Below are 15,991 nucleotides of genomic sequence, written 5' to 3'. Positions count from 1 at the left end.
TTATGAACCAGGAGGGATAATCTAGAAGTTTGACACTTGCATTGAACTTGTTCACCCGGTGTTCATCCCTGGTATGCCACCCGGGGCCCCCGGCAGCACCAGGAGAAACACCAAAGAAGTGCCAGGGATGTCTCTTCCCTGAAAAGTATAGTTCAATAAATAAATACCAGGGTATGGACCAACTCTAAGAATGGAGGCATACATTTAGCAAAAGGGCAGCAAACCATACTGGTCACTTTTTAGCCTTATGTGGCCTTCGAAATATCTAAATGATTTTTATCATCCTGGTGACTACTAGATGGTTGGGATTTAATTGCTTCCAAATGCAAAAGTACTCTTTTCTTTTAATACTAATGACATGAGGGGGGTGGGATCCAGGAATATGTCCACCCTTTATTGTTAGTCGTCACAGCTTGTAGTGACTAAGTGTAGTGATCACAAGCGTAGAAAGGATACAGTGTGTAAGGTGCTTGCCTTCACATGGCTGACTGGATTCTAAGCCTCCACAAGGATACCTGTGTACCCCCAGGTATGGATTCCTGAGCTCAGAGTCAGCAGTAAGATCTGAGCCCACTGTATTGTGGCTCCTTCAAAACTAACACAGGAAGACCCAAAGAATGAAGGTTTGCCTGATTTTCAATGTTCAAAGGATACACTGCAGCATCATGGCTGACTTCTGCCCCAACTCCTGCTAACTAGCACCTCTGGGCCAAGTCAGAGAGAGAGCAAACAATGACAGAGTGGTGAGTTGTGACAGCTTCGAGCAAGGGGCATTTTTGTACCTGTTTATTTAGTCACCTTTCTCTTGCTTTCATCACAAAGACCTGTTCTTTATAACTTAACATACATGGAAGTCAAAACCCAGGACACTGGCATAGCTGCAGGCTCAGTGATAATCACCATGGACCTTTCCTTACTGTACTGACGTGAGGAGAAAGCAGTCCCAAGCAGGCATAATTATTTCCTTATTTACTGAACTTTTGTAGCAACCCTGACTGCCTTGTCCAAACTAAACTTGCTTTACTGAAGGGGACTGTTTTGACCTTAAGAATTGTTATTAGGGGATCAAATCACCAGTATGCATTTTACTATGTTTACTAAAGGCTTGAGGGGAACATGAAGCCCTTTCCATATTCCTTACATATATAAGGCTCCTCTCCATATGAAAAAGGCAATTTCATATGCCTTGTAAGGCCTGAGCGCTGAGTGAAGGCCTGCCCACATTGCCTGACAATGATGAGGTCTATGAAGTTTTCTGTGTTTAGAAAGATGTCCAGATTGAGAGAAGGCCTTCCTACACTCCTAATACATAGAGTTTTCTCTCCAGTATGAATTCTATGTATAATAAGGTCTGAGGATCAATCAAAGACTTTCCCACATTCTTCACATGCACGTGGTTTGTCTCCTGCATCGATGTGAATACGGTCATGACAGGGTAACTCAGGACTCAAAGTTTGTCCTTGCTACTGACATTCCTGGAACTTCTGTCCACTGTGGGTTTCTAAAAGAACACCAGTCACTACAAGCAGTCGTAATGCAAGAAAGAATGCAAGAAAGACTCCCACACAATTCTTACACTTGGATGGGTTCAGTACATAGTAAATTTGCTTGTGCACCTGTCGACGTAGAGTACTCACAATAAACAGTGCTCCTCTCTCACAGTCCATGGGCTGCCACACTGGGGAGGTTTGTGCTCGAGGTCTGTGTAGGACAGTCTGTGAGGAGCTTCTCCCAGGGGAGGGTTTCTTTGGGGCAAGGTCGCTCTCTTCCTTCCGATCACCATCAGAGGACATTCCATCTCTGGTGACAGAGAGGGTGACTTGGGTTCCAAATGTTCCTTTAAGAGGCACCCTAACGACAGATAATCATGCCAAAAACCAACATCCAGAGTCGGATGTCCTTCCCTCCTGGAAGGGAGCATAACATGACACTCACCACAACCATGCTGCTGGACCCCGCACCATGCTGTTTCACTTGGAGTGCTCCACAGAGGAGCAGGTGAGATCCCTCCCCGCCCCAAGGGACCCAAGAGAGCAAAAAACTCCCAGAACTCAACTGTCACCAGGGTCATGGTTGCTTTCTACTTGCTCAAATCCAGCCTCACCCACAAGTGAACCTATTACTGGACACTACATACACACATCCCTACCCATCTCCGAGAGTATCGTGCCACATTTGATGGGGTTCAAAGTAGGAGGCAACAAATCTTAGAAGGAAGTATTTTTTTCACAGATGTACATATATATGTATATGTATATACATGTATATATACACACACACACATATATAAGCATGCAAGGTTCAACCTTTAACAACAGGTTAGTGATCTCTTATAGAAGTGTTTAATGGTCAATGGGTGAAATACAACAGGAATACAGCGGGAAGAAAAAAATGTGTGGTTAGACACACACACACAGAGGGTTGTAGAGAGCTGGGAGAGACAAGAGATTGAATAAACGGCAACTAGTAAGCAACCACCTTGGCCCTCATTCTTCCTTCGTCCATCCAAGACAACATCCTTCCCGGTTGGAGAAGTAGCTCAAGAGCACCAAACACGGGCAGTGTCCGAGAACATCCTTTCATGTGTAATCCCCGCGCGTGTGAGGGGCTTACACAGCTATGCGTGAGCACAGATTTTTCAGAATGAAGAATGGAGCACAGCACAGGGGATCAAAGGGCAGTATGAGTGGGGCGCAACAATCTGACCTTGGGAGCCCAAAATCCCTAAGGTAATGAGCGCGTGAGGGACCCACACACTGCCCAGGGCATGAGCTTGGGAAGGCCCTCAGACACTCATCTGCAAAAGTCTCTCCTACCTGGTCTCAGGTTTCCTCATTCCATCCAGGTGATCATCACCCAGTCTGTGTCGTCACTTCCATTTCTTCAAGGGTCCTCAAAGTGCCAGGTTCTAGGTGTGAGAGAACCGTTTTAACCAAACTCGTGAATTTGTGATGCAACTAGAATCAGTTCATATAAAGGAGTGTAGAGGCAACTAACTGCTGGAGTCATCCAGTGGGGGCTGGAAGAGGTCCTGATCCAACAATGCTCAGTCAAACCATGATCTCACACAAGTCAAAAGAAAAATGCAGGCGGGTTGATTTAAAACAGGCAGTTAGGAAGTGGGTGGGGAGAGGACAACTAGTTTCTCGGGGAAGTCATTAATCAAGATGGGTGAAAGCAGTGACTGTGAAGCCAGTCCTGGAGATGCAGAGAGGAATTGGCCTAGCAGCAGCCCAGAGAGCTGGAAAGAAGATGGCACAGCAGCAAAGGCTAGTAAGAACATCTGCGAGTGCTGTCCGGTTAACACTCTGCTCATGACAACACTGGATTAGTGTACTCTTACCTACAAGTAAAATCCCAGGAGAGTTTCAGAAACACAATTTCAAACCTAGAGTCTGAACCATGAGATATAGTCCAAAAGATCGACACCTGCATTGATCTTGATCACCTGGATTCCATGCCCAGAATTCTAAATGGTGGCTGTAGCAGCACCAGGAGTAACACCGAATCACTTCCAGGTATGCCCCTATGCCCCAATGTATAGTTTAAAAACTAAATCCCAGGGTATGGACCAACCATAAGAATGGAGGCATACACTTAGCAAAAGAACAGCAAACCACAATAGTCACATTGTAGCCTTATGTGGCCTTTCAGACAATCTAAATGATTTCTATGATCCTGGTGACTACTAGGTGGTTGGGATTTAATTGCTTCTTGATGCAAAAATTTTGTTTTCTCCTAATACTACTGAAGTGAGGGAGGTGGGATCCAGGAATGTAACCAACCTTTGTTAGTCATAACAGCTGAATGGAATTGCCTGCTGAGATGGGGAACCTTGGGGGCTCTCTCATGTTTCACATTTGACTCAATGGGTCCCTTCCATAGTTTCAAAGACGCAGCAAATGTCTTTTTGTGCACAGCAAAGTTCACTTCAACTCTCTCCAATCTACCCTATTAGATATTTATCAGACGATTTTCATTAGATTCTTACAATGGATGTTAATCTCCAGTGCACATGTAAATTAACAAAAATATGAATACAGGGAGTGTAGAAATACAGAAGACAAAGTGCTTGCATGCACAAGGCTGACATGATATCAGATATCTGTGAACCTTAGGTATGGATCCCTGAGCCCAGGGCTAACAGTAGTGTCTGAGCCTGTAGCCTGTGGCTCCCCAAAACCTAACACAGGAAGCCCTGAAAAATGAAGATTTGCCCGTTTTCTACTGTGAAAGGATTCAATGCAGCATTACGGTTAAACTCTGCCATAATTCCCGTATTACATGGCCACTGGACCAAGCCAGAGTGAGAACAAACAATGACACAGTGGTGAGTCTTGATAGCTTCGAGCAAGGGGCCTTTTTTACCTCTTTATTTAGTCACATTCCTTCTGCTTCCATCACCAAATCCATTATTTAAGTTAAAAAAGTATAGTATAAGCACCAGGAAACTTGAATAGTTGTGGCCCAGGTGGTAATCAACATCTACCCTTCCCTTGCAGAACTGATGTTATGGGAAGGTTGTCCCATGCAGGCAGATTATGTCTTTCTAGCTTCACTTTTTTTGGGGGGAGACGTCACACCCAGCGATCCCCAGGGGTTACTCCTGGCTCTGCACTCAGGAATTACTCTTGGTGGTGCTCAGGGGACCATACAGCATGCTGGAAATCGAACCTGGGCTGGCCACGTGCAAGGCAAATGCCCTACCCTCTGTGATATCGCTTCAGCCCACTCTAGCTTCACTTTTGTAGCATCCCTGATTCCATTGTCCAGAGAAAAATTGCTGTACTCAGGAGGCCTGTTTTGACCTTTTGGAGTTTTATTACATCAAGTCATACAGAATGAATTTTCTATATTTAATAGGCTTGGTGGGAACATGAAATCCTTCCCATATTCCTTACAAATATAAGGGTCCTATCCAGTGTGAATTCTCCTATGTGCAGAAAGGTATGAGCTTTGTATAAAGGCCTTCCCACACTCCTGACATATATATGGTTTCTCTCCAGTGTGAATTCTCCTATGTACAGTAAGTTGTGAGCATGTAGTAAAGGCCTTCCCACACTCCTGACATATATATTGTTTGTATCCAGTATGAATTCTCATATGCACAGTAAGGGAATGCTGCACAGTGAAGGCCTTCCCACACTCCTGACATATATATGGTTCCTCTCCAGTGTGAACTCTCCTATGTACAGAAAGGTCCGAGAATTGTGAAAAGGCCTTCCCACACTCCTGACATACATATGGTTTCTCTCCTGTGTGAATTCTCCTATGAACAGAAAGATGTGAGCATCTAGTAAAGGCCTTCCCACACTCCTGACATATATATGGTTTCTCTCCTGTGTGAATTCTCCTATGGACAGAAAGATCTGAGCATCTAGCAAAGGCCTTCCCACACTCCTGACATATATATGGTTTCTCTCCAGTGTGAATTCTCCTATGTACAATAAGTTGTGAGCATGTAGTAAAGGCCTTTCCACACTCCTGACATATATATGGTTTCTCTCCTGTGTGAACTCTACTATGGACAGAAAGATCTGAGCATCTAGCAAAGGCCTTCCCACACTCCTGACATATATATGGTTTCTCTCCAGTGTGAATTCTCCTATGTACAATAAGTTGTGAACATGTAGTAAAGGCCTTCCCACACTCTTGACATATATATTGTTTGTATCCAGTATGAATTCTCATATGCACAGTAAGGGAATGCTGCACAGTGAAGGCCTTCCCACATGTCTGACATTTATGAGGTTTCTCTTTACTATGATTTTTCCTGTGCTTAGAAAGGCACTCTGATTGAGAAAAGGCCTTCCCACATTCCTTACAAACATAAGGTTTCTCTCCAGTGTGAATTCTCCTATGTATAATAAGGTCTGAGGATCGGTGGAAGGCCTTCCCCCAATCTTCACATGCATGTGGTTTCTCTCCTGCATTTACATGAATAGGGTCACAATGGGGTAACCCCTGACTCAACATTTGTCCTCGCTGCTGACATTCCTGGAATTTCTGTCCATGGTGGGTTTCTATAAACAGTGCTCGAATCCCACGGTCCACGGGCTGCCTCTCTGGGTTTTGTGCTCGAGGTCTGTGCAGAACAGACTTGGAGGAGTTTCTCTCAGGGGAGGGTTTCTTTGGAGTGAGGTCAGTCTCTTCCTTCCGTTCACCCTCAGAGGACATCCCACCTGTCTCAGAATCCTCATAGGAATGAAAGCAGGATTTCTCACTCGAGAATTTGTCACAGTGCACAGGATCAGTGACATTCCACTGGGGCTGCTTGCTTCCCTGTAGAACAGCAGAGGATTCAAATTATTGCTTTATTCCATTGAGTCTCCCTGTGTAAAACAACTGAGCTGGGCAGTCTCATGTTCTTAGTCACTGTCCCGTCTAATGCCCATCACCCCCATTACACATATAAATGGGGTTGGTTGGTAGTCAGATGTTTATTCCTATCACAGCATTAATTATAGAGAAATCATGAAGACTTAGGGGGAAGCCATTACACATAGGTATGTGGGACATTAACATAAACAATGCACAGATGGAAAGGATCATTAGGGGAAGTTACTCTAGGAGATGCACCCGAGGACAGAATATCATCTGGAGTTCCAGCACTCTATAATCCACTCTAGATTCCTCCTAGGAGATCTGCCTAAGAGTGGTATTACATCTAAGAATGTATTGCTTTCTCCTTTCCTTTGCAAGTAAACCATTTAAAGAATAATATTAAATTTACTTCTATATAATATTTCTAGTAATTTTGTATGAACCCAGTAAGTGATACAGGGTTTATATATACCCTAGATTAAGCTGAAAGGGTGGCTTTTCCTGGGAATGTCTCACTGTAATTTATAGACTACAGTTCTCTGGCCAGGTTACCTTTTTCTTGCTTAAACAGGGTGCTTATTTAGTTGCTTCTGTTTGGGTCAAATAAGAGTTCGTTCTATGATCATGCTCTTAATTTATCATACTACTTATGGTGGTTAGGGTGTCCCTTTCTTAAAACCAGGGTAGCTTACAGCTTGCCATGGATCTAGGGTAGCTTACGGTGTGCTGTGATTCGCTTTTTGGGGAATTAGGAACTAAGGAAAACCGAGGGTAAAGTCAAGTACATATGAAGAATGCCCAAGAGGAAATATTTTTGGGGATCAATTAATTCTCATGTGAACAAATGATGGAACTGGGAGTGCCTGAGGAGTACTTTATATGTGGAATACAATTAATATAAGCTCCTTGAATGGGAGAAAGGACAAACCAATGTGAAACCTCAGAAGTTTAGAACTATACTCCAAAAAGGCAGCTGTGGTTTCTGACATTTGAAGCAACAAATGCAACTCCCCAAACCTGCAGAAATTTATTATGGACCAACCTAAAATTTCTGTAAGGTCAACTTGCAACATTGACCAATGAGGGGTCATTAAGTCGTGTAAATTTTTTCATCTCAATGAACAGATACATTTACTGTAATTAACATCCTCTGTAGAAAACTGAAGCACCAGTTTCCAGTGAAATAAAAGGGACCTGAGACTGGGTTCAGTTCTAGCTCAGTGTGAAACCTGGGATGCATGTGTGAAGGCAAAGCAAGTGTTCTTTCCACTGCATGATCAAGAGGGTCAACAAATCAGTTCTCTGAAACAATCTGAGCTTACGTTTTATCAAATAAAAAATCACAGTATTTCACCAATGTGAAAAACAGAAATTTCTTTAGTTTTTGAACTTAACTGATTTTATCCCCAGTGAGGCTCTGGCCCCTTTATTTCCAGAATTAGTCTCTGAATTCCTCCCTGTCATATCCAGAGACCAGAAACATGGTGGCAGGATGGAACCTGAATCCCACACCTTTTGAATCCTATTCTTGGTTCACTGTGCTATCAAGTCGGTGGAAAAATACATATTTTGAATATGCATATCTTACCAGCTCACTCATATCTGATGATCCCTTTCCCAAATCAAACTGTGGCAGTGTCACATCCTGAAGCTGTGAGTGGAGTTCTGAAATCAAACACAATCCGCAAGGTAAGAATAAGTCGAGTGCAACGTAGCTGAATAGGCAGAGCAGGTGGAGGACATCTCTGTGGTTCTCACATTCCAAACAGGCCCACAGTAAAGGGATATATTATAGGATCACTGAGAGGAGCTTGACACACACTAACCTTTTGTGTTTCATTTTTAGACCAGAGCCAGAAACACTAGGGAAACCATACGGGATGCTTGGTGTTGAATCCAGGTCAGCTGTGTGCAAGTAAAATGCCTTCCCACTGTTCTACAGCGCCAGCCCAATCTAGTTTTGTTATAGGCTAAATGATTCACTATTTTTTGGTTTTGGGGTTACAACAAGAGATGCTCTGAGGATACTCCTGTGTCTGCAGCCAGGAATTACTCCTGGTGGTGCACAGGGGACCAGAAGGGATGCGGGGGATTATCTGAACCTGGGTGGCTGAACAAGGCAAATGCCCTACCCACTTTACTATCGCTTTGGCCCCACAATTTACAATTTGAACATAAAGGCAAAGGTTGTAGAAAGAAAAGCAGGTATTGCATTTGCCTTCTGTGAAGCTGATCCCTGAGCACTGCCAAAAGTAACTTGAGAACTGCCAGAAAAAGTCCTGAGTATCACTGAGCCCAAAAACAAAACAAGAATTTCTTACTATTTTTGACAACCACTGTAATGATACAAGGGCAAATTAAGCAGGAGAGAGAGGATAGAGGGTCACCCAGCTGCTCTAGAAAGGGGACCCAGGCTGTACACTGAAATCTGCACAGCCAGGATGGTAGGGCACAGGCCGCTAATCCCATGGGCTATTCTACAAGTTCAATAGATGAAGAATGGCCAATAGATGAAGAACGACAAAGCTAAAAAACAAAAGTCATGTCTTTCTTTGACTGAAAATCCAAGGGAATGAATGGCAGCATTAGCATGACACAGACTCCTTTATCCAGGAGCCCCAACCCCTGCAAACAGCTGAACTTTTCACACCCGCTTAAGGCACCCAGTGACTGCCCTGGCCCCAAGACATGGAGGGTTCTCAGACACTCACCTGAACACACACCTCTCCTCCCCAGCCTCAGTGCTCCTCTTTCCAGCCAGGCGATCACTGCAGGCTTCACCTGGGAGTGTCCTGCTCCACAGAGTCACAGACATGGATCAGTGACAAGAAAAAGGCTACAGATTAATGATATGTTTCCCTACTAAATAGGGAAAACTCCTCAAAAGGGATAAAACAGAATCTCCACTTTTGGTATGCTGCAGATTGCTGATATCAGAGATTTAGGACCCGGATTTCCATTTAAAAGTGAGATAGGGGGTCCTGGAAAATACTGTAAACACTATAGCCCTGAACTCACGTATAGGTGACATGCATGTGATCCAAGCACTGTATGTACTTTCTCAGCGACATACCCAGTGATGCTCAGGGTTTAATCTGACTCTGTAGTCAGGAATCACCCAGGTAGTACTAGGTGACCACATGGGATGCCGGGGACTGAACCTGCCTCAACTTCCTGTAAGAGAAACGCCTTCCTTTCTGTGGTTATTTCTCTGCCCTGGTACCATATGGAGTTTCCTGAGGACCTCTAAAAGTGAGCACTGAGTGTAGTAAACCCGTGAACAAAATAAGCCCCAAAATGGACAGACATGGCAAGACCCACCAATTTTTAAAAAGGTTAAAAAATAAATATATCTGGACAGAGAGCACAGCATATGGACCTTTGCCTTAGTCACTATCAAGCCAAGTTTGATCCCCAACATCCTATAAGGTCCCCTGATCCAACCAGAAGTGAACCCTGAGTGCAGAGTCCAGGAGAAAACCTTGAGTCATGCTGAAGTCTCCCAGGAAATACTGGAAGTGACCCCAAACACTGAAATAGAACAGGACCTGGTGGGTGAGACCCTAATAAATGAAAAAACTTCTGTTGGTGGAGCATTACAGTAGATATGACCCCTGTACTGTGTATAAATATGTGTTTAATCCCCCTCAGCTAATATGCCCCCAGAGCACAGCAGGAATAATGCCAGAGCATTCCCAGGTGAAACCCCAAAACCAAATCAAAACAAAACAAAATTCCTGATCGTCTCCGCATAGTGCAAATGTACTTGAGCTCCGACTACTGAAGTTGGCAACTGGGTCCAATCGTCAGCAGCCCAGGGTCCCTTAGCATTCTGAGGAGTGATCATTTAACACAGAGCCAGGTGGAATGTGCGCTTGGCCCCAAAATAAAAACAAAAGTAAGCCAAAACAAACACAGTGAAGTTCTGCATAGTCTAAGAAGCAAACTGACTTAGTACTGGAAGGAACTATTCAGATAGCCCCTGCTGAACAGACAGGCCAAGCCACACCCCACGCATGGAAGTAGGTCTTTGCTAGCAGGGTGTGCCCCATTGGCTCTCACCGACGGCCCGCAGATACTGGTAGGTCTCCAGCATCACGTCCCTGTACAGTTTTCTCTGAGAGGCATCCAGGCACGTCCACTCTTCCAGGGTGAAGTTCACAGACACATCGGAGAAGGTCACTACATCCTGAGCAGGCACACAAAAGGGTGGGGAGTCAGGACCTCTCCCAACCCTATTTTGGGGCCATAAGGTAGGCAATATAGGGGCTCAGGTCATCTCCCCTCTCTTCTTGGGAAGAACCAGCCTCCACACACATTCCTCGCTAATGGGCACAAGAAATTAGCCTAAGGCAGACAGGTCTGCAGTAATGTGAGAGTTTGCTACACTAGAAGGTTCCTGGAGGCGCTGACCTTACACAGATACCCCATAGCCAAGCCCAGTACCACTGGTCCAGTGAGCACTGCAGAGAGTAAGACCTGAGCACAGAACCAGCGGGACCAAAAAAGCAGCAGCACTGCTTCTTGGTCCAAAAAGAAGGACCAAAACACTAAACACGCCTCTGTGATTCATCCCCACATCTGTTGTAGGGATAAGAAGGGGACACTCAATGTCCAGTCACAAAGTCAATGCTGTACATGTATATGTGGTGTAGGACTTGCAAGTCATGGCTTTCAGAGTGACCAAAATCACCTTAGAAGCAGGTAAAGGTTACTTGACCCCCAGTACCTCTGTTGGCCCCAGAGATCCTTTGATCCATTTCCCTAGGCCCGGTGCATGTATGGAATTGTGCACACAGCAGCGTGTGAAACTGAGACTGTGTGATGGAGCAGGCAACGTTCTCAAGAAAGGGAAGGACAAAGCAGGCAAAATCCAAGTTATGGGGGTCTGGACTCATTGCAGGGGCCAGCACACCCTGAAATTCCTGTCAGGTGTGAATCTGGAGCACTTTCTCTTAGAAGCCCTGAGCACCTCCACTGTGGCACAAAAGAGAAATATAAAAAGAAACAAAGTAGAAGGTCGAAGTAACAGTCAGGGGAAGAGGAACAGCAGGAAGATATGGCCATCCCCACGTCCCATATGGTTCTCCACGCACTGCAGGTGCAATGCCAGAGTGGAGTAACTTCAAGAACCATAATGAGTGGCTCTGTCCCCTAACTACTACCCAAGAAAAAAAGCAAACACCTCAAGAAGTCAGCCTTCAACTCCTGTCACCTGACAAACTTCCCAAGACCTGTCAGGATTGACAATTACCAGTAAACTGTGATCCCTCCTTGAGAGCCACTGGATGTTGCCACAAAGCCAAACACAAAATAAAAAATGAACAGGGACAAAAAGTGGCCTCAGACAGCAGAATCAGGCACTTCAACTGCAGGATAACATTGGGTTTGTCCTTTCACCCTTGTCGCAGGGAACTTAGGGTTTATCAGGTTTCATCCACAGTCACTCCTGTTCCTTTTTTATTTGTAAACTTTTCTCTGTGCCCAACCACTTAATCACATTTCCCCTAATCAGATTATGTTAGCTCCTAATATCAGATCCTTCTAAGGACACTGAACTTATAAGTTATGTCTTTTACATAGTATACCTTAAAGCAATGTCCTTTCGGTATGGATACAGGAAGACAGTTAATATTATGCTTTTGTTGCTTGGCAGTTGATTGACTCCAAATAATATTTACTCCTGGGCATCTGCTTTCTCAACTCAGTAACCCTTAGTTCCTAGGACCCCAAAAGCAGGGTCCTGACGAGAGACTGAATGAACCCAGGGCAAGCTGCGAGCTACCTTGCCATTGAAATGGGCCAGGCCAAAGCATCATAATACTTAACTATAAGTTAAGAGCATGGTCATGGACAGATGCTATCATTATCCAAAGGTTATGAAGAGATTAGGACCCTGCTGAGGTTAGGAAGACTGACCTGGCTTGAGGACTATGGTCTGGGATATATAGTGAGATGTCCTCAGGAAGAACCAAACTTTAAGTTTGATATATCTTTTACTGTACTCATACAAAATCACACTGCTAGAAATATCAGAAGTAAATTTATTACAATATTTAAGTGGATTACTTTAAATTCACAAAATAATCCTCGGGGACTGCTGCTGCTGCTGGACACGTGTGCGTTTGGTTGCCCTGATCCCCTCCTTGCCTCTCCACCTCCCCACGGGTCCCCAGATGGGGAGCATGGGGAGGCTGGGGAACACAGTCTGATGGTGAAAATGGCCCGTTTAATGCAGAGTTGCTAGCATACTTATAGAACATCTGAAGTGGGGTCGAGATAAGGACAGGTGTGATTGGTCATTTACATAGATAAACATTTGGCGGAGGAAATTCTCTTAGAAAGATCAACTCAAGAAGATACTCTGTCTCCCAGGGACAACTACATTGCTTTTATATTTCCGTCTAATTATATAAGTTATCAATACTTCCAGTTGTTTGGATAAACATAGTAAGAGACAAAGATCCCAAAACTTAGTTCTCTGGGCTGAGAGCAAGGAAGGCTTTTAACATTTGTCTGGGCTCTGAGAGCAAGCAAGGCTTTTACTGTAAATCCCAGACTAAGTCCTCAGGCCAGTTTAGCTAGTCCTTCACCATGGGGTCCTGTCTCTTACGTTGTAACAGTTTGCATCAAGACCATGCATTTATGTTTTCTAGAATGTCTCATTTCAATGCCAGGTAGTTTTGCCACTTGCTCCAGTTCCATCCCAGTCCCATGGCAGAACCTCCCTTTTGGGGTGTTAGGAACTACAGAAACTGAAGCCGGAGTCAAGAAGTTATGGCCAAGTAATTATGCCCAGGAGTAGATATATTTCAGCATCAATCAACTCCCAAATATTAGGACCATAGCATTAATGGTCTTTCTGTGCTTAACCAAAGAACATTGCTCTATAGTAAAATATAAAAAGGCTATAGGGGAAATAGAAAAGCAGGTAGTAACATACAACACTTCAAATACAAAGCAGTACAAATACAAGTTCACAATTACCAGAAAGTTTTGGCTTACAAGTAATCAAGATTGACTTGGGAACTGTTACAGTGAGAAGTAAAATACAAGGGAAAGGTTAAAGATAAACTTTAACTAAGTTAAGGATGCTAGCAATGGCATGTTAAACTTCTCAGGAAGGAAGAATGGGGGCAATTAACTGATGAAGCCTAAAGCACTTAGGGTTAATACCCAACACAAAAGAAAGGTTGAAGATAGACTTTAACCAAATTATGGATGTTAGCAAGGGCATGGGAAACTTCTCTGGGATAAGGAAAGGGCCAATTAGCAGTGAAGCCTAAAACACTTAGGGCTGACATCCAACAATTACTAGCTGAGGAAAGAAGAAAGCAACACACCCAGAGTGGAATGCTGCCCTTGAGTGGATCTCCTAGTAATCTGGAGTAACCTCCTTAGGTGAGATTTTGTCCTTGATTTAAATGTCCTGGAGGAGTGGTATTACCTCTCTTTGTTGATTTTTAATGTTTAACCTCACCTTTATATCCCCACCCTACATGATTTCTAAAACTAGGCTGTAAGAGTGGGCTGGGAAGGCCAGAAGGATAATGAGAGGGGAGCAAGAAGGAGAACAAAGTGGGGTCCAGAGAGAGAATCAGAGAAGAATGGAGAGGAGACTGGAATAAACTGCAATTGATACCGACCAGCCTGGCCCTCATTCCCTCCTTCGCCTACCCATTGCAGTCGGCCTCCCTGGGGTGGGGAAAGCAGAGACCACTGAATGCAAGCAGCAGGAGAGATAGAGTGCCACAGCTCCTTAGTAATACACACCAACCGCTGCCACATCCCACATCTCCTTCCTGAAATGATTTGAAACAGTCCAAGGCCTGTGCACTCCTGTCACCAAAGTGCGTCATCGTGTCAATCTCCTCCTACCTGGGGACAGCATGTCAGATGACGCATCACCATCTTCTCCAGCCTGTTAATCTTGAGGATCCCCAGCGAGGATTTGACAAAAACCTAGAGAAGTCAGAGCCATGAGGACTGAGAGCAGCACAAATCATATAGCCCTGACCGGAAGTCCTTGCACTGGAGGTGGAAACGATCTGACCGGCCACAGTCTTAGGCATCAGCTCACAGACCCACCCAAGGGAGATACTGCAGCAGATGCTCTTTCCTCTCTAGGGAATGCAGAAATGGGTTCGAATCCAGGCTGTCCATCACTGCGAGGGAAGGCAAAGCAAGGAGTGGACCTGCTGTCCTGTCTCTCAGCCTTCTTGGGTCCACTATAACAAAAAAATGTAACATCTAAACAGAAATTTAGTGGAACAGATAAAAATTAGTTTATGAGGCCTGAGTGCACATCAGATATGGCACTTGCTTTGCACACAGCTGACTCTGGTTTGATTCCCATATCACATAGGGTCCCCCAAGTCCACCAGGAGTGATTCCTGAGCACACAGTCAGAAGAAAGCTAGGAGCACTGCTAGCTGAGAATCAAAAACAAAACAAACAAATTACAAAAGTTCTCTTACTATGTTCTGATGGGCTGGAGCGATAGCACAGTGGTAGGGCATTCGCCTTTCACGCGGCAAACCCATGTTCAATTCCTCCGCCCCTCTGGGAGAGCCCAGCAAGCTACCGAGTATCACGCCTGCACTGGCAAGCTACCCGTGGCATACTGGATATGTCAAAAACAGTAACAATAAGTCTCTCAATGAGAGATGTTACTGGTGCCCGCTTGAACAAATCGATGAGCAACGGGATGACAGTGACAGTGACTATGTTCTGACAATGTAAAGTAAATTGAATGAAAAAAAAAGTTCTGTACTTAGAAAACAAAGAACACCTAATTTCACAACTTTCTGGACTGTACCCAGGGTAAAAGTTTTTTAATGGTATCCACAGAGACACTATGGAGCATTGGGTGCTTGCCTGGCATGTGCCGAAACCTGTTTCAATCATCATCACCCCATAGGGTCCTCAAGCAGAGCATAGAGGTATCAAATGAGCACAGAGCTTGGAGTAACCGCTGAGCAATGCCAGGCATGTCTTCTAACCAAAAAGAAGTCACTAAATTTAAAGACTCGACTATAGTCTGCTAGGGTATTTGCCTTGCAACGGCTGACCTGGGTCTGTCTCTGGCTCCTTACTAGGTATCAGAAGCAGCAACTACAAGGCATGGCCCAAAATCCAACAGAAAGAAAAGGATAAATTATGTGTCAAATCCTCCCTGTCAGTTTTACAGGGCACAGGTGTTGGAGCCACAGAGGCAGCACTTAGTGCCTATTGCTGGAGGTACCTGAGGATTCTTCATTGTGCCGGAGACTGTACGATGGCAGGCCACTTGGCAGGCCAGAGTCTGCACTCCTGGACTATCTTTGACCCCAGGAATTAAAATTCTGTATAAATCCTGTGAACCTTGTGAGAAGGACATAGATTGGCATGAAGGGGGCAGGGATGAGGCTCAGCTTGTAGAAACCATGGCAGGGCTGCTGGCACCTAGAAGCTCTTGATATGACCTTGAGCTATAGGCACAGGCTGAAAATTCAAAGGTCTGAATTGCCAGTAGGGGCCAGAAAGAGAGACCATTGGGCAGGGCACTTGCCATGCATACAAGAGACTCAACTATACACCCTGAATCCCCAAGGGACGATCCCTGAGCACTGCTGGTTTGGCAGACACCCATCTCCACTCCCAATCACACACCCAGTTAAAGCAAAGA

The 15,991-nt window shown here is 44.7% G+C and overlaps 1 protein-coding gene across 1 annotated transcript; it reads right to left on the bottom strand.

Annotated features, from left to right (window-relative positions):
• Positions 1–4,914: 4,914 nt before the first annotated feature.
• On the bottom strand, positions 4,915–15,583 carry LOC129402104 (zinc finger protein 678-like). The gene is made up of 4 exons (XM_055127099.1): positions 15,569–15,583; positions 14,203–14,286; positions 10,387–10,513; positions 4,915–5,903 (listed from the first exon to the last, which is right to left on the bottom strand). Exons 1-4 carry the CDS (start codon positions 15,581–15,583, stop codon positions 4,915–4,917), a joined length of 1,215 nt encoding a protein of 404 aa, XP_054983074.1.
• Positions 15,584–15,991: the final 408 nt, after the last annotated feature.

The sequence above is a fragment of the Sorex araneus genome, chromosome 1 (genome assembly GCF_027595985.1).
Source record: "Sorex araneus isolate mSorAra2 chromosome 1, mSorAra2.pri, whole genome shotgun sequence".
Classification (NCBI taxonomy): Eukaryota; Metazoa; Chordata; class Mammalia; order Eulipotyphla; family Soricidae; genus Sorex; species Sorex araneus.
Note: the sequence above shows the minus strand (reverse complement) of the source record. Positions and strands in the feature narration are given on the sequence as shown.